Source organism: Rhinatrema bivittatum, chromosome 5, assembly GCF_901001135.1.
Source record: "Rhinatrema bivittatum chromosome 5, aRhiBiv1.1, whole genome shotgun sequence".
Classification (NCBI taxonomy): domain Eukaryota; kingdom Metazoa; phylum Chordata; class Amphibia; order Gymnophiona; family Rhinatrematidae; genus Rhinatrema; species Rhinatrema bivittatum.
Genome location: NC_042619.1, coordinates 97,512,567 through 97,532,320, shown reverse-complemented (window position 1 = coordinate 97,532,320; position 19,754 = coordinate 97,512,567). Strand labels below are relative to the sequence as shown.

The following is a 19,754-nucleotide window of genomic DNA, read 5'->3' as shown; positions in this document are numbered from 1 at the left end:
CTGCACAGTACCCATCACACCAAAAGCTTTTGCATGCTTTTGTATCAGATATCACATTGCAAATGGTTTTATATGACCTTATCCCATAATTATGTGAAGAGTAGAATTTTTTTTTCAGTTAGAATTATAATATTGGAGGATTCTAGAACCTTTACTAATTAAAATATAGTTGGATAGTGCTGCTTCTCAAATATGTGGAGAAAGTGATAGGAAGTGTTTGTGCATAGTTAATTTACACATGTTCAGAAGTGAATATACAAACAGGATGAATTTGCAGTTTGAAGATATGTGATTTGTTGTAATATGTCTAAATATGTCTCAATGTATAAAAACAGATAATTTGAGGACAGTTTTCAAAAAGCAATTTCCATGGGTAAAAAGCATTTTACCCTTGGAAATCTGTTGTCTGAAAATTGCCTATCCTGTATTATCATCACCCTTTATTGCAGGCTTTTCCAAACAGAGTTCCAAGACAATTGTAACGAGTTAGAATATGCATCAACACTTTTAAATGACATTGACGTGTATAATTAGATAATATATCAGTGTAGTAACTAAATAAGGTTGCAATAAGGAAAGCAAAAAGATGTCAGGGTAATATCTGCAAGTGCATAATCAGGAAGAGGCAAGAACGGGAAGTGTAGAGATACACAGGCCGATACAATAAAGACACACGGAAAAAGGGCACTCAGTGTTGTGCCCGCTTTCCGAATGTGTGCCCAGCCACCTCTCCTGGGCATACGATACAATATTTAAGTGAGAGGTCATGCTAAAAAGGAGGTGCTAGGGACATTTGCGTGCCCCTAGCACCTCCTTGGCAGTGGAAGCTCAGGAGAGGTGGCTGCGCACAGGTTAGGAAAACGGATGCTCGTAAAATTGAGCGTCCCTTTTCCTAACCTGACTGCTGGCAAACTTTTTTTTTTTAATCTTTTGGTTCCTCTGACTTAATATCGCTACAATATTAAGTTGGAGGATGTACAGAAAAGCAATATTTTCTGATTTTCTGTACACTTTTTTGGGCTGCTCAGAAATTAACTCCTGCTCTGGGCTGGTGTTTAATTTCTGAGTGTTAAAATGTGCGGATCAGGCGCATGGTGTATTTTTTTGTATCTGGGGCAAATAGCTAATAGCCTCATCAACATGCATTTGCATGTGATGAGTGCTGTTAGTTTTGGATGCCCATTTTGGATGCGCTAAACCCCTTATGTTACAAGGGGTTGTGAACCCACATCCAAAATGTGCGTCCAATGGTGGATTAAACAGTGCGCTCAGCTGAGCACACTGTATTGTATGGGACTGACGGAGTTTAAGAACTGAAAGCAATTCTGGAATATATCAAAAGTAGTCTTTCTAGGTAGTTTCTAGGTGACATTTGGATGAGGGAAAAGAATCACAGGCATATGGCATGAAAACTGAGTTGGCAGTTTCTATTGCATATCACAGTTTAGACACCATGGAATGTGTTTTTAGAGGCAGGCCATATGTCCGCTTCTAATATGAAAGCCACTTCAAAGAGCCATGTTTTTAGTAGTTTTCTGATTATTAACAGGTTTGGACCAAATCCGATGTTCAGTGGCAAGGAGTTTCACAGTGTTGGAACTGAGAAGTGCAGTTCCTTTGGTGTAAGGGTAGTTAGGTGGGCTTGGGGTAAAGAGCATAGAGAGTGGGATGGCATATAAGGATTGAGACGACAGCTGAGGTAGAGAGGTGCATTGCCTTTGATAGCTTTAAAAGCCATAAACAAAGAAGCCATGATATGATTGCATATGTCTTGCAACTCTGTGTGTCAACTGTGTGTTATGATGTAATCTGCTGAGATTTGAGGATCAGCGGAATATAAATTATTTAAGCAAATAAAATAAGCCATCACCAGGATATTGAACTTGGCTTGGTAGAATATTTATTTTATTACAAGATTTATGGTCCACTATCTTACCAGAACCTGATGGAACCGTGAAAGACTTTGATTGGCTTGATATGTTCACATTATTTTTTTTCATCCAGCTACATTCAAGCTGCAGCATTTTGAATGAGGTGCTGGCATAATTGAGTTTTTTGGAATCCCGGTGTAAAGCAAATTGCAAAAATCTAGGGGGGAAATCATGCAAACCTGATGACTGTGGCAAGGGCAGAACTATCTGAAAAGGGACAGTGGGGATGTAGCTGGTGTAGTTGAAAGAAATCTTGTTATATACTGTATGCAGGTAAACTAAGCATGGGGATCAATACCACATGTATTTTTACCCACATTGTAGTGGAGGTGTTCCTGGGGTGGAGTTAAGTTGGGGGAGAAAATGATACATGTAGTTTTAGTTTGAAAATCCATGTGGGTACTTTTTTCCTTAGGCAGTTTTCAAAGTGCATATGTTTACTTTGACAATCGGTGCAAAAACTGGGTAAAAACTATGCGCAGATTTTGCAGCATTCCGCATAGTTGAAATTTGCTCAAATTATGATTAGATGTACAGAAATCTTGAAAACTAAATGATAAACTAAGAAATATATGTCAAATTGGATTTATAACACAATCAAAATGTCAGACATCAAAGCAGTCCTGAAACTGAATGATTTACATTTTGAGAAATATTGGGAACACTACAGTTTTAGCAATGAGTTTTTATTGATAGTTGGAAAATATTTTTATTGTACATATGCTTACTAACAGGTGAATTTTAAAAGGCGTGTGCGAAGAAATGCGTGTATGTGGGCGCATGTGCCAAAGTAAAAGTTTATATCGATTGCACACGTTTGCGTGTACGATGTAAGATATGCGTATATTTGGGGGTGTAATTACATGCGTAAATTGGCGCAGATATACATGTGTTCCACACAGGTGTGTGTAGTTCTACGTACACGCAAACACGAGGGTGGGACTTCTTGTTCCTGAGTGCGGCTTTCCAAAATGCCAGCAAGAGCCAGGCAGCCCACTTTTACCACCAGGGACATCACCCATCTGACGTCCCCGGTGGTGGCTGATGAGGGACACCTGTTTCCAGTGCTGGGCCATAGGAGTAATCTGCGGCAGATGAGGAGGGCCTGGAAAGAGCTGCAACTTTCATTTAATCAGCAGGCCTCTTACCATCGGGAGGGTAAGTTGAATGTGGTTACTGTGATTATCTAAGCTAGTGCATAAGAAGACCACTAGGGGGATGTCAAGGCATAATTATGTCTGGGGAGTGGGTGTGCAAGTGGCCACCAAATAATATTATATTAAATGGTTATGTATGGAGACTATAATGGTTTAACCTGATATTACCAGCATATCTGGATGTTCATTGCTTTACTATGTACAGAAATATGGTAGTCCAGATTTACATTGAATGATTGAAGCCTTAGAGGCACAAGTATACTAATGCTGTAAGAGATGGTACTACATTTCTCAGGGAATATAAAATGGTTTCATGCTATCTCAAGCTATACCTTGCAAGCCAGTCCTCAGGGGACACCTAGGCAGTCAAGTTTTCAGGATACTCACAATTAGTCTGCGTGAGAGTCTGACATGCTCTGCTACCATTCTCATCAAATCAATATCATGTATGCTCCTGAAGGATATCCTGAAAACCTGCCTGTCTGTGTGCCTCAATGACTGACTTGAGAAGCACTGACTTATAGGATAGCAAACTATTTAGAATGCATTTAGAAGGCATAGCTTAGGATCAATTGCAGGGTTCTTGGTACTCCACAAAGATATTCCCACTAGTTGCACTGCCCTGCTATGTGACTAGTGACCTGGGGTATCATGGCCTTTTATGGAGGCTATGTTTTCAGATATACTTTAGGTGCAGGTGGAAGCATACCACTTCTATATGCATTAATGGATTGCCAAGAGCTCCATCTCAAATCACATAGTAGTAGCATACATGGTCACATACCGGTATGGAGGTCACATTACCAGCTATAGAGCACACTCAAATTTCTCATGCTATTTCTTTCCTATAGATTGAGGACTTGAAGAAGGCTCAGTAGCTGTGCCTCTGGAAGAGGTGGCGCGACCGGCTGCATGTTTGGCAGAATGGGGCTGGTGGTAAGTAAATCTTCAAGCCTACTGGGCACAGTCCCCCCCCCCCCCCCCCAAAAAAAAATTAAATGTATCTGTAACTTTGGACCTCATTCTCACACAAGCTTTTGTTTTAAGGTGCTAATGAAGATGGCGACATGGAGGATGAAGGGGAGGAGGAAACACCAGCCCCCGCACCAGTAACTGCCTCTGCTGGGGAGGGGGGAGCAGGATGCTTCTCCCTCATCCCCATCACTATCAAAGGAGAACGCAGCAGAGATTGAGCCACTTCTCGCTGAAGAGGCGTACTCCAGGCCTACTGCTGGTCTGGAGCCCATTCCCATTCCCTTAGGGCCGCCTCCCTCTCTTTTGGCCAGGGAGTTAGGGACGCAGAGACCCAGATTGTCCAGCCGTTCCTGGCCGAGGTAGGCATGCATGGCCCTCTGCTTTGCGTGCTATGCCCCCCCCCCCCCCCCCCAGCTCAGCAACCAAGAGGCAGGAGTTTCAGGCTTTCCTGAGGGTGATGACGGAGCAGAGAACTTTGCATGCCTACCAAAGGAGGGTGCTCAGGACGCTGGATGCGCACCTATGGGGCTTACAGCTCCTGGCAGCACCTGCAAGTGTCCTGAGCACCCTCCTACCTAACTCCTTGGGATTTTTTTTTATACTTTTGTATGCTATTTTGTCCCTAGATGTTCCCCCCTCTCATGTTACTTTATTTATTTATTTGACTTGTAAATAGTTTTGCACTTTAAAAAAAAAAAAAAAAAAAAAAAAAAAATTTTTGCACCGAATTCCCCTGTCTGTGTTTCTTTGGTATGTACTGAGGAGGGAAGGTGTTTTGGGAGAGGGAGTATGTAGTGAGAGAGAAATAACTTCCAAAGGAAAAACACTGTAAAATTTAAAACTCCACACATGTATTATGAGTTCAGGTATGTTATTTCACTTTCAAGAAATGTGCCACAGTCAAGAAGCCATCTGCCAAGAGAAGTATGCAGGTGTGAGAAGCATCTGCGCTGGAAAGATGTTCTGAAGGGCAATCACCATCTCCACATACAGCAGTGATGAGCGACGATATAGACATGCATCTGAAAAAATAAAACATTAAATACATTGGGCCAGATTTTAAGAATTACGCGCTGGCGTAGATTTGTGCACGCAACCCGGCGTGCACAAATCTACGCCCAAGTTTATAACATGCGTGCGCAGCCACGCGCATGTTATAAAATCCAGGGTCTGCGCACGCAAGGGGGTGCAAACTTGTGCACCTTGCGCGTGCCGAGCCCTACGGGAGCCCCGATGGCTTTCTCCGTTCCCTCTGAGGCTGCTCCAAAATCGGAGCGGCCTCAGAGGGAACTTTGCTTCTGCCCCCCAGCCCTACCTAAATCCCTCCCCACCTTAATTTTTTTAATTTACGCCTGCCTGCGCCGGCTGAGTGACTGTGCGCGATCTCCCGACACGCAGTGCTGGAGGCCTCGGTCCCGCCCACTCCCGCCCCTTTTTTTTCAAGCCCTGGGAAATGCGTGCATCCCGGGGCTTGCGCTCGTCGCCGGGCCTATGCAAAATAGGCTCGGCACGCGCAGGAGCGGGTTTTAAAGTGTTACGCACGTATCCCTTTTAAAATCCACCCCATTAGCTTTATAATCTTCACTAACACATTTCTATATAGCCTGGGGACCGATCGCGCAGGGCCTGCGCGATCGGCGCCGGAGACCCGCCGGGGTAAGGCCCGATATTTTTCACTTACCCACGGCCGCCTCCGACCCCGACCACGAGGCAGCCCCTGCTGGCCTCCTTCGAAGCGAGACGCTGACGACATCCGGCTCACCTTCCTCCGCCTCCGAGGGGCACGCCGAACACCTTCAGCCAATCAGGGGACAGCCCTGATTTGGCCTCCTAATTTAAATTGAGAGACACCCAGGCGTCGCGCGCCTAGCGTCGCGCGCCTAAGGAGCTCGACAAAGGAGCCTGCTCCTTTGTGCGCTCCTTAGTGCACTCCCTATTTGTGGAACCCGCCCGGGACCCAATCCCCCAACGGGAGGCCTCTAACAGAGCAAAGGAACCGATGCTACCTGACCACCATTCTAGCATGTTATCTTTCAACCTAATCATCGGAGCCCAGAAATATAATAGTCCTCGATATAACTGCTGTGACCAGAATCATCCCAGCAACCACTCAGACAACCAATCAAGCTTACAGAGGACAGAGCACCTATCCAGCCGAACCAACTAAATTACTAACACCTTCAGCAATTCATCCAAATTAACTCATACAGACAGACACCCTCTCTCACCCATCCTCAGTCACCTCTTGAATTCATACAGACGCACACCATTGGGCTTCCAAACCCAGACCCAATCAAGCGCATCTCAAAATAAACCTCCACCAAAACCATCCTCACCATGCTCACATATAACATCCCAATCATCCACAACCTTAGGAGAACCCCCATATCTAACTTCACCAATGTCATACAAAAAAGAATCATCCCTATCACAACATCACCATTTAACCAACTTCTAGGCCTCACGCTACTCTCAGTAACCCTTATCAATGCGCAATCCTTAACTAAGAAGACACACATCCTCAACGATTACCTCTTGGATAGCAACCCAGACATCTGTGCCATCACAGAAACCTGGTTCAAAAACTCTGACATTGCCTTAACCAATCAACTACCAATTCAGACATACGACATCTTCACTTTTCATAGACTCAAAAAAAGAGGAGGCAGACTTCTCCTAGCCACTAAGAAAGAACTCAGACTGACCGCACATTCTATCAAGACAGAATCCAAATTAGAACTGGGTCTAGTCAAATCGAAACACTTACAAATTCTGTTAGTCTACGCTCCCCCGGGAGTTCTAGAAATGGACCCATCACCCCTCGTAGAATCCATCGTGAAACATATTAATTCAGACCTTCCAACAATAATTATGGGGGATTTCAACCTCCACACAAACGCAATACCTCGCTCTACCAACTGTGAAACTCTCCTCACCACTCTTGGCGTGATGGGATTCACTCAGACCATAAACAGCCCCACGCATAAAGCTGGTCACACCCTGGATCAAATATTCATTAATGCTAACTTCACCTGCACATCAGAACCTTCCTGTACCCCAATCCCTTGGTCAGATCATTTCTTAATAGAATCTTCATTTTCCACTCACAAACAGACACACACCTCTCCTCACACATCTACCATTCAATTCAGGAAAACATGTCCTTCCGACATACTCGGCGATCAGCTATTCAAAGAACTCTCCAACCTAGACCTAGCTAATCCTGACTCAGCCCTATCCTCCTGGCAAAAGATTACAGAAACAGTCGCAAACAAATGGTGCCCAATAATCTCCAAGTCACTCAACCCAACAAAAAAGGGAAACCAACCTTGGTTCTGCTCAGAACTGAAACAAATGAAACAGGATTTACGCCAGAAAGAAAATAGATGGCGCAAAACCCCAAACAATACAACCCTCGCATCATACAAGGGTTTCTTAAATCATTACAGGACCGCCATTCTACAGAAAAAAAAGGAATACTATGCAAACAAAATACACCACTTTCAATATGATGCGCAGGCCCTTTTCTCTTACGTATCACAAATCACCAAATCAACCCCACCACCTATTCCTGATGAACAAGCTCTCACCAAAGCCATAGAACTTGCTTCCTACTTCCAACAGAAGATCTTAAATACCCTCGCCCTCCTTCCTACAAATACAACTCCCATCAAGTCAGGTGAGAATTCCAATTCTCTAAACAGACCCAAATTTGACTGTTTCGAATCAATCTCCACCAAAGAGATTGAATCTCTTCTAAAAAGACAGAAACCTTCTAGCCATCCAGCTGACAATATCCCATCGAGACTCCTGCTTCTCATCCCAAACTTGATCTCAGGACCCCTGACCAACATAATAAACAGCCTCCTATCCCAAGGAAGCTACCCAGACATCCTAAAAACCGCTTCACTCAAGCCCCTCCTCAAGAAACACAATCTAGACCCAAACGTACCAGCAAATTTCAGACCCATCTCTAACCTCCCATTCGTCGCTAAACTAACGGAGAAACTGGTAAACACACAGCTTTCTGACTATCTGGAAGACCACAAGATCTTACACCCTTCGCAATATGGTTTCCGTAAATCACGCAATACTGAAACCCTCCTCATCTCACTAACAGACCATATTATTATAGGGTTAGATAAAGGACACTCCTTCTTACTAGTCTTATTAGACATCTCGGCGGCTTTCGACACCGTCAATCACTCCATCTTGTTGGATCGCCTAGCAGATATTGGCATCTCTGGTACTGCGTACAACTGGTTCAAGTCCTTCCTCAGCAATAGGACTTACAAAGTCAAAATCAATAATAAAGAGTCACCTCTAACAAAATCTAATCTGGGCGTACCACAAGGATCTTCTTTATCCCCAACCCTCTTTAACATATACCTCCTCCCCCTCAGCCAATTGTTAACAGATCTCAATCTAACTCATTATCTGTACGCAGACGACGTACAGATTCTAATCCCCATAACAGAATCACTCTCAAAAGCGCTCACCCATTGGAATAACTGCCTTTTATCCATCACCAACCTACTCAACAGCTTAAACTTGGTCCTCAACGCTTCTAAGACAGAGCTTCTCCTCATCTCCTCAAATGATATCAATATCCACCAACCAACACCACTCAACCCCCACATCACATGTAAGCAGGTTAGAGATCTTGGGGTGATTCTAGACAATCGTCTAAACCTAAGGAAAATGGTCAATTCAACAACGAAAGATTGCTTTTACAGATTACAGGTCTTAAAACGACTTAAACCTCTCTTATTCTTCCACGACTTCAGGACAGTCCTCCAAGCGCTACTGTTCGCCAAAATAGACTACTGCAGCGCCCTTCTACTAGGACTCCCCAAATCCACTACCAAACCTCTTCAGATGATTCAAAATGCGGCAGCAAGATTGTTGACCAGCACCAGCCGCTACGAACACATATCACCAATTCTCAGGAACCTACACTGGTTACCAGTAAATTACAGAATTCTATACAAATCAATCACCTTAATCCATAAAACCATCCATCATCAACTTCAACTTGACCTAGAAATACCTTTCAAACTTTACTCCTCTAACAGACCAACTAGAGACATTTACAAAGGCACTCTTAATGTTCCACCCACTAAAGCTACACGCCTCGCTACGACCAAAGACAGAGCCTTTTCGACAGCAGGCCCTTCCATCTGGAATAGTATCCCATCAAACCTCAGACTGGAGCCATGCCTATTAACTTTCAGGAAAAATCTTAAAACCTGGCTCTTTCTCCAAGCCTTCCCTGAACCACCAGACAATCACTAGCTGGCCTTCTTTCTTACCCAGTCTGTCACTCTGTTTCTCAAAGAAAAAAAATAAATGGACTCTTAGACTTCAGATTAAAGCACCGTTCTTAAGTTTGTAACTTGTACACTCTACGGTAAAATTACTTTACTGGCCTTTTCTTCTTTCCAGCTTGTTGCAAGCTTCCAAGTTCTCGCCCCCTGTTGATTGTAACTTTGACTTATTCCTGCTTTGGTTATCTTTCGTTTACGTGAATTTGTTACTCTAGTTTTTTCCCTTTGTTAAACTGTAAACCGATCCGATATGGTAATCTACTATGAAGGTCGGTATATAAAATTGTTAAATAAATAAATAAATTAAGCATGCCACCACATAAAATATGGAATACAACTCCTCATGTATAGAGAAGATATGAATGAAGTAGGATGGCGGGACAGGCAATGATGGAGTTCAAGAGGGAGGGAGAGGCATCTGCCAAGAGACCAGGTGTGCATGTGGTGCTATCATTTCTTTAGTGGCAGCTAGGGCCTATTTAGTGGGCAAATAGCCAGTACTGCTAATCCACAACCTCTTGGCAGGCTTAATAAATGAACCTGCGGGGCTGTTCTTCTCTAGGCTCTCAATTCTTCATGTCCCTTCCCCTTTTGTTCGCACTCTATATTGCTTTAGAAGAACAAGAAGGATCATAGTGTGGCTTACACAGCACAACACCAGAACACACACACACAAAGGGAGGGATTTAGCCGTAGTTAGAACCAGTTGAGCTCCTGAATGGCTCTCTGGGCCACTGCTTTACACACGCTTGGCTATGCTGCCTTTAATCTTCTCTGGAGCCTATCCCTGACCTTTCTGCGTCAGCAAATGTTGTCCACACAAATAACTGTAAAAGGATGAAGATTGTAATTCAGAGGATGGGGGAAGGACAATGATGATGGAGACTCAGTCTAACCAGTGATTTTCCAGAAGTATTGATTTTCTTTAAGTAAATTTTGCTGCACAGCAGTGTTACTAGCCACTTCTAATTTAAGGGAAATAGTATTTCTTTTAAAGACTTACGTAATTCCAGTAACTCTACTCGAGTTTCCAGACCATTCAGACAATGAAGCACAGGGTTTAATTGGACAGATATATATTATTGTTCAAAGTCTTTATAGCTTCCCAAATAGTTTGAAGAGAAAAGGTAGAAGGTCTTACCAAAGTTAAGGACTGTAAAAGTCTTCTCTGCTCCAAATGAGTGTTCTCCTCCTCTCTCCGTTGAACTGCCAGCTGCACTTCCTAATAGGAAGTCTATTAGTGTTTATAGGTTGCCTTTTCATAGATAAGGTTGTTACTGTTTGAGTGTTGGCAGTTAATGCTGTTTTGGTATTGGAGTTTACTATATTGTAATAATGATTCAGTTTACTCATGGCTTTAGCAGGGCCAAGCCCTCATCCAGCACACCATAGGCCTAATACCATATGGGTTCCAAATGTCTCTTTTTTTTTTTTTTTTTTTTCTTCTATTTTAGCAGGGTTTTCTGGTTGGCACAACAGTAGTGCATGTAAATATAATATACATGAGTTAAGTATTTTTAGTCTCAGAAGAATGTGCTTTGAATGTTTTCATAAAATCTTATGCATAATTTATAATTGTATGTGGGGAGGGGTGACTTGGGGGTGGGTACAAGACTATAAGGGGAGAGTGGAGCTGACAAGCAATATGCTGGGATTTCATTTTGAAATATCTGCATTTACTTTATGGTGTTGACTTTGTATTTGCTACAGAGATGGTGCAAAGTCTGTGACTGCAAGTATTCCTGGTTCCAACTGGCCCCCAGATTTTCAAAGAGAAACTTTGTGGGCTGTTTCCCAGCTTCTTATATTATGTACATTTACTATGTCTGATACTGAATCCTCTCATCTATCCATAAGCTACAGTTGTAAATATTTTGCATGCTGATTATTTCAGTACTGGAAACCTGACGAATTTAAATTTGGTGAGCAATATTTGATGCATGGATATAAGAATATTTTTATTTGTGAATCTTTTGGTGGTTCTAAGTTGTAAAATGAATGGCATTTTGTGCCACGAGTAGAAATGTAGATAGTGCAGGTTATATATTTTTATAAATAAGTCTCATGGTGCCAGGATCCCTGTATTGGTTCCAGTTGAGCTGGAAGACCCAAAGGAGCAGGAGGAAACAGCTGGGGAAAAATAGAAATTAAAGCCCCTACATGTAAAGGAGTCTTCCAGCTTGTGGTGCTCAGGGTGAGGATGTATTTTATCATTTGGCCATAGGTGCCAAATGGCCTGGCAACGCCTCTAAGGGAAAGCATGGCCAAAGAGCCATGGCTTAGCTTTTTTCCTGAAAGTGAGGTAACACTTCTCAAAGCGTAGGGGGAGCATAACAACTGAAGGCACAAAGTTCTGTACAGGATAGTCAAATTGAAGGTAGAAGAAGTGGAGAGAATTGGAGATCTTTAGAGGGAGTTTAGGGGAAAAGAAGTTGAGAGAGAGACTAGGAGTTTTGTTTATTTACGCCTTATAGATGAAGCAGGGGGTTTTGAATTGTATCCTGCTTTTGACTGGGAACCATTGCAGCTCGTGTAGTATTAGTTTTATGTGGTTGGTTGCTTTTCGGCTTCTACCAAGATTCTAGCAGTTGTATTCTGTAAAAGTTGAAGGCGCTTCTGACTGTATTGTGAGATGTGACTGTATTGTGAGTTGCAATAGTCGATTTGGCTGATGATTAACTCATATTCATGTTTATCAAGGTAGTTGAGCAGTTGGCGAATCTGGTGCAGATGCATAAAGGAAGCCCTTACCAATTAGATTAGTTTCCATCATGAAGTTCTGATCAAGTTGAACCCTTTGGCTTCATACTGACTCCTAAGATTGCAAGGGGGAACCTGCCAGGGAAGGTAAAGATCGAAGGGAATGAACTTGATGATGAGACAGAGGAGTTACAATTTGCCAATTTGTCCACTGCCTGGGTTTAGATGTGGCTTTCGCCAGGTCTACTTGACAAATAATTGTTTATGGAGCTAACATGGTCCCTAAATCTGGCCCCTAGATATCACCATTTGAGCAATGACTCGTACTTTCTTTCTTTCTCCAGGGGCTGTAAATGCTGCCCTCATATTATCTCTAGTCCTGGCTGGCCCAGGGAGCAGAAATTGAGCACAGGTCTTATGCATGGCAGCGTTCAGCACTTGTTTCTGAGCTACTAGGCCAGCCCACTTTTTTTTTTTAATGAAGTTCATTGCTTACATTTTAAAACTAAAGGAGCCACATTTACCAGGAAAATCTTGAATACATGTGACTTCTGAACAAAAAAAAAAAAAAAGTAAAAGAAATCATTTGAGTATTATGTGCCTCTTTACATAAGACTCAAAAAAGAACTCAAACAATTTCCATCAACATCAAATCCAATATGAATAAAGGAAATGTCAATCTCCTAGCAATATTTTAACAAATATGCTGCTTCCCACTAGAATTTTTAATTTTTAGATTTTTAATTAGTAATATCTAACCGCATCATCAAGCCTGATGGCGTGTTCTCTTATGATTTTCAAACGAGAGCCGCCCGGACCTCTAATCATCTGCGGCAGTCCTTGATATTCTTTTTTTCTTTTTTTCTCAATTTTTTATCAAATTGGCTATTCTTAAAAATAATTCATTGATTCTTCCATATATGATTCTTTGAATCTTCAGTATTATGTTTTGACAAAGCTCAATCTTGTAGAGCACAATTTCCAAACCAAAATTTTTGACAAAGTTCAATATTGGCAACACTCAACAACCGGCCGAAGTTTCGCAGCATGTGCTGCTTCATCAGGAGCTAAAGTGTAGAATTCTTTGTCAAAAAGAAAGAAGAAACAATCTTTCTCTTAAAGCAGGACGACACCGTCTCATAATTTTTCTCTTAAAGCAGGACGACACCGTCTCATAACCTCTTTACATAAGAACATAAGAATTGTTATACTGGGTCAGACCAAGGGTCCATCAGTATCCTGTTTCCAACAGTGGTCAATCCAAATCACAAGTACCTGGAAAGTACCCAAACATTAAATAAATCTCAGGCTACTATTGCTTATTAATTAATAGCAGTTTATGGATTTTTCCTCTAGGAACTTATCCAAACCTTTTTTTAAACCCAGTTACACTAACTGCTGTAACCACACCCTCTGGCAATGAATTCCAGAGCTACTTACTAACTTCAGAGTGCCCCCTGGTTCTTCTAATATCTGAGAGAGTAAATAACCAATTCAAATCCTTTCATGATTTTGTAGACCTCTATCAAATTCCCCTGCAGTTGTCTCTTCTCCAAACTGAACAGCCCTAACTTCCTTAGCCTTACCTCCATGCCCTTTTATCATTTTGGTCGCCTTTCTCTGCACCTTCTCCAGTGCAATTATAATCTTTTTTTTGTGATGCGGCGACCAGAATTACACACAGATTTCAAGATGCAGTCTCATCATGGAGCGATACAGAGGCATTATGACATCCATTGTCTTATTTGCTATTCCCTTGTTAATAATTCCTAACATTGTTTGCTTTTTTGATCGCCATAGCACAGTGAGCTGACAATTTCAATATATTATTCACTATGATGCCTAGATTTCTTTCCTGGGTGGTAACTCCTAAGATAGAACCTAACATTGTGTAACTCAGCAAGGGTTATTTTTCCCTATATGCATCACTTTGCATTTGCCCATGTTAAATTTCATCTGCCATTTGGAAGCCCAAACTTCCAGTCTCGCAAGGTAGTCCTGCAATTTATCACAATCCGTTTGAGTTTTAACTACTCTGCATAATTTTGTGTTATCCGCAAATTTGATAACCGCACTTGTTGTACCCCTTTCCAGGTCATTTATAAATATATTAAATACCGGTCCAAGTACAGATCCCTGAGGCATCCACTGTGAAAATAGACCATTTAATCTTACTCTGTTTCCTGACTTTTAACCAGCTTGCAATCCACAAAAGGACATAGCCTCCTATCCCGTTACTTTTTAGTTTTCTTAGAAGTGGGACTTTGTAGAATGCCTTCTGAAAAATCTAAATACACCCCATCTACCGGTTCGGCTTTGTCCATGTTTATTCATTCCTTCAAAAAAATGTAGGAGATTTGTGAGGAAAGATTTCCCTTGGGTAAATTCATGCTGGCTGTATTCTATTAAACCATGTCTATCTAAATGTTTTGTAATTTTATTCTTTAACAGTTTCCACGATTTTTCCCAGCACTGAAGTCAGGCTCACCAGTCTATAGCTTCCTGGATCACCCCTAGAGCCCTTTTTTAACACTGAGACTACTGCTTTTTATAAATGACCTGGAAATGGGAGCAGTGAGTGAGGTGGTCAAATTTGACAATGATATAAAATTATTCAAAGTTGTTAAATCACAAAAGGATTGTGAGAAATTGCAAAAAGACCTTGCAAAACTAGGAAAATGGGCATGCAAATTAAATTTAATGTGGACAAGAGTAAAGTGAGGCATTTAGAGAAGTAACCCATATTATGGTTACCAATGCAAGATTCCACATTAGCTGTCATTTAGAAAAGGGATCTAGGTGTGATCGTTGATAATACCTTGAAATTTTCTGCTCAGTGTGCAGCAGCTGCCAAGAAAGCAAATAGAATGCTAGGATTTATTAGGAAAGGAATGGAGAATAAAACAGAGAATATCATAATGCCTCTGTGTCACTCCATGGTGCGTCCTCATCTTGAGTGTTGTGTAGTACTGGTCACCATATCTCAAACAAAATAGCAGAATTAGAAAAGGTACAGAAAAGGAAGACCAAAATGATAATGGGGATGGAACGATTCCCCTATGAGGAAAGTTTAAAGAGGTTAGGACTCTTCAGCTTGGAGATGGGGAGGGCTGAGGGGAGATATGATAGAGGTTTATAAAATGAGTGGAATGGAACGAGTAAACAATCTGTTTCTTTCTAAAAGTACGAAGACTAGGGGGACACAAAATCAAGTGACTAGTTGATACATTTAAAACTAATAAGAGAAAATATTTTTTATTCAATGCATAATTAAGCTCTGGAATTCATTGCCAGAGAATGTGGTGAAAGCTATTAGTGTAGCTGCATTTAAAAAAAAAAGTTTGGACGTGTTCCTGGAGGAGGAAAAGTCTATAAACCATTATTAAGGTGGAATTGCAGAAATCCACTGTTTTTTCCTTGGGATAAGAAGCATGGTATTTGCCTACTCCTTGGGATTCGGCCAGGTACTTGTGACCTAGATTGGTCACTGCTGGAAACAAGATACTGGGCTTGATAGACTTTTGGTTTGACCTAATATGGCAAGTCTTATGTAATGAGGTCCATATTAAAAGCCTAGTTGGATAAACTTAGCTGAATAAACTTTTCTGGGATATTTTGTGGTACAGCCACACTGCTGAATATCCTTGGATAAATTTTTGAGTAAACTGAATAAGTTTATCTGGCTAACGTTTTAAACTTGAGAACAACTGGATAAGTCAGACAGATAAGTAGTTCTTCCCAGTTATGCCTCATCCCACCCATCACGTAACCAGCTATCTACATAGCGAAATAAGTAGTTATCCATCTAAGTGGCAGCCGTTCTACATGGCCAGATATTCATCTGCCACGTCTTAACTGTTTAAGTTGGAACTTATCTGGATAAAAGATGCTGAATATCTACCTCAATAAGATTTATTAGTTTTCCAGGCAGTTTCTGATATCACCCATGGCACATTGTTTTAATTTGGAAAAACTTTATAAGAGTATCTATTGTTTGTGCATTCTTATTTTAATGGCCATTTTAATTTAACATCAAATTGAAATTTTATTGGTGTATCAGTTTTAAGGTTAAAGTTCATCTGTTCTGTTCCTACAAGAAATGCATATTTGAATTTATATAGAATGTACATACAACTTGAAAGATTGCAGCAGGATTTTCATAGTGAATATGGGATTAGTAATCACAAAATCTTATTCGTTACCAATGGCCATTTTCCCCCAGGTTAATTTGTTGCTATAATTTTTATTTAATCTGATTTTAGGAATTTTATTACTATCACAGTTTTCTGTTTGTCGATTCATTTGAGGATATACCAAGCTATATATGCAGATATGAAGGCTATTCTTGCATTTTCTGACATTGTTTACTATAAAAAGCAATAGAATTTGTGTCTCAGAAAAGTTTTACTATTTGAAGATAATGCAACTGAATGTTGAATCCTTTTTGAGGATGTTATTCCTGATTTATTTGTGTTGAAGGTGCGACAGGAACTACTAGATGAGTTTGAGCAAGTCAAGAGTATTGTAAACACTTTGGAGAGTTTTAAGATAGACAAACCTGTTGACTTCCCAGCATCTTACCAAAATGAACCATTTAGGGATCCTGCTGTTTGGCCACCACCTGTTCCTGCTGAACACAGGTATGTTATACACTGGCTGCCCTTAAAAGCTTTTAAACACAGAAATGTTTTATTTTCACAACATTAGGAGCAATGTTAGAAAATAAATATTGTTACAGAGAGGTTGGTGGGTGCATGGAATGAATTCCCAGTAGAGTTGATGGAGACAGAAATGGCAACAGAATTAAAAAAAAAAAAATGCATGAGATAAGTACAGAAGAATCCTAGTGGCAAAAGGCAGTGCCAGAGATCGACTGGGGTCTATGGCATTGTGCTAGAGTGGAGCTGGGAAGACCAGATAGGCAACAGGTCCTTTATGTATGTTTATATACCACTTTCCCAATTTTTAATTAATCACCCAAAGCAATGTACAGAGTTATACAAAAATACAAAAAAGTATGTATGAAAACATATTAAAATGACAATCTGTTAAAGATGAACTGAACTAATATAGCCAAATATAGCCAAAGCAAAAACACAAAAAAAGAGAGGAATTATATTATCAAAGTGTGTATTTTTATTTCAAATCTTTTTATTATAAGCAAGAATATTACAAAGAAACACTGATTTGCATGGAGCTCTGATGCATACCAGGACAAACATAGATTCAATGACATCTTACATTCATATTATTATATTTCCTCCCCATCCTACTCCTCCCATCCCTTCCGAATCCCCCCACCCTCAAACAGCTGTTAACAAATGTACAAATGTGAGAGTAAACATAATAGTATACACATGTTGACCAACCCTTCTTTGCAGAAATAGATATAGTCACCAGTCATTAAGGGTAATTAAGCACCATACTTCTTGCCTTCGGGGAAAGCAATTGGATATATTTATCCCATATAACTGTAAAACATAGTTTAAGGAAAGGAAGCTATTCCTCCATGCAAATATGCAGGACTGTCTGCACTAGACCACATGGAGAGTATCACTTTCCTCCCCAGCAACCAAGCCTTACGCAGAAAGACTGTCCCTCCCCCCCCCCCCCCCCCCCCCCCACGTTGACAAGTGCTTCTTTACAATCAAAGATCACACCTTCCGGATTAAGGGTGGGTGGGCAAAACTGAGATATCTATGTGTAGAACAAAATGAAGCCCTAAAGGTGCTACCCAGCTTTCCTCCCAGGTGCGAGGGGTAAATGTAGATGTATTGAAAAGCCAATCCTGCAAGTGTTACAGTATCAAGTTATATTATAATGCTCAATTCTAGGGACCCCCCAATCCCCTTCTCGCCATCCCCTCAATATTCGGTTAATTGATATCCAGGCCCTTTTCCCCTGCCAGAGAAACCTAGAGACACAATCAAATACTTCTTCTTTGTAGATAGAGAAAACCTGCAGCATGTAAAACCACTTTGGCCACAACATCATTTTAAAAAGATTGATACGCCCAGATAAAGAAAATGGCAGATAATTCCATAGCAACAATTTATCTTTCATATGTTTTTAACAGGGGGATCGCATTTAAATCGTGCAGTTGGGGTACATCCAAAGTAAGAACTATATCTAAATAGCGGAAAGAACTGTCTGCCTATCGCACTGGAAAGTCCACTCCCTACATAGACTTCACCTGGTGCGAGGAGGCCAAAGCCTCTGATTTTTCCATATTGAGTTTAAAACCAGAAAAAGAGCCAAAGAAAGAGATCATGTTCATCAAATCAAAAACTCTTGGGGTTTGGAAAGGTGAAGTAATAAGTCATGAGCAAAGGCCACTATTTTAAATTCCTGATCATGAACAGGAATTCCTGTTACCTTGTTTAATTGGACCGACTGCAACAATGGCTCCAGGGATAAAAGAAAAAGCAGAGGTGATAGGGGGCATTCCTGGTGTGTTCCCCATTGTATATCAAATTCTTCAGTTAGTTGCCCAGTAACCAAAATTTGTGTTTTGGAGAAGAGTATAATTTCACTACATCACAAAAAAGCCCTGAAATCCCGAATTCTCCCATTACAAAAAACAAATACCAATCCATCCTATCATATACTTTTTTAGCATCAAGTAGAGAAGTAATATTAGCCTGAATGCATTGGGAGATGGAGACCAGCACCTTCCTAATATTAAATGCTGAGTGTCTCCCCCACACAAACCCTACCTGATGGTCCAGTCTAAGGGCTGGTAAATGAATAGCTTAACAATCTGCAAATTTCTTAGCTAACAATTTAAGATCAAAATTAAGTAATGAGATCAGGCGATATGATTCTGGGAGAAGTGCATCTTTCCCGGAAGGATTGTGACCTACGCCTTGTTCACTCCAAAGGGAAAACATTGCTTCTCAGTCAACTGAGTGAACAGGGCATGCAAGGGTTGTGCAGTCAGATATTTCCGGATCTTATAGAATTCCCCACCAAATCTGTCCGACCCCAGAGCCTTATAAAGTGCAGCCTGCCCTATTTGAACCTGTATTTCTGTGATGGACAGTGGCATATTCAGGGCTTCCAACTGGGTGCAGTCAACTGAGGCATGGAAATACTGCCAAAAAAGTCCGTTCTTCTCCTCACCTCAACATTATCCAGAGCATATAGGGAACAAAAAAAATTACCAAAAGACTTTGCAAAGCCCTCTCAGAAGAGTTCACCACTTTACCCTGCTTATCTCTAACTGCTGCGATGTATCAGGCTCCCTCCTTCTGCTTAACCAAGGATGCTAGTAATTTGCCAGATATATTGCCAAATTTAAATAATTGGTATTTATAGTAAAACCATGGACTTGTGAGCCCTCTGGTGTAAAAGAGAGTTTAGGATTGCTTGAGAAGCCACATATGCAGATCTATTTTTGGGGCTGGGTGAATCAGCAGATAACAATCTATCTCACCTCCTCTGTTTTTCTAAAGCCAGGATTCGTTTGTCAAACATTTTTCGACACCAGCTCATGTAAGCAATGATATCTACCCAGGCACCAGATCTTGCTTCACTATGGTCTGGTTTCTCCATTTAAGAACTAAGGCTGATATCTCCAGATTCTTTCCTTGCACAGGAAAAGTACAGCCTTTTGTCTCCTTTACTCTGTATTCCTCCCAGACAAGACCTGTCGATAGCTACAT

At 41.1% G+C, this 19,754-nt stretch overlaps 1 protein-coding gene across 5 annotated transcripts in view; it reads left to right on the top strand.

The window, feature by feature from the left end:
• Positions 1-19,754, top strand: part of KATNAL1 (katanin catalytic subunit A1 like 1) — a 228,585-nt gene that overhangs the window by 68,529 nt on the left and 140,302 nt on the right. For all 5 annotated transcript variants that reach the window (XM_029602623.1, XM_029602625.1, XM_029602624.1 and 2 more), the window contains exon 3: positions 16,570-16,730. In XM_029602623.1, coding sequence (XP_029458483.1) covers positions 16,570-16,730 — 161 coding nt within the window. The remainder of the gene's footprint in view (positions 1-16,569; positions 16,731-19,754) is intronic.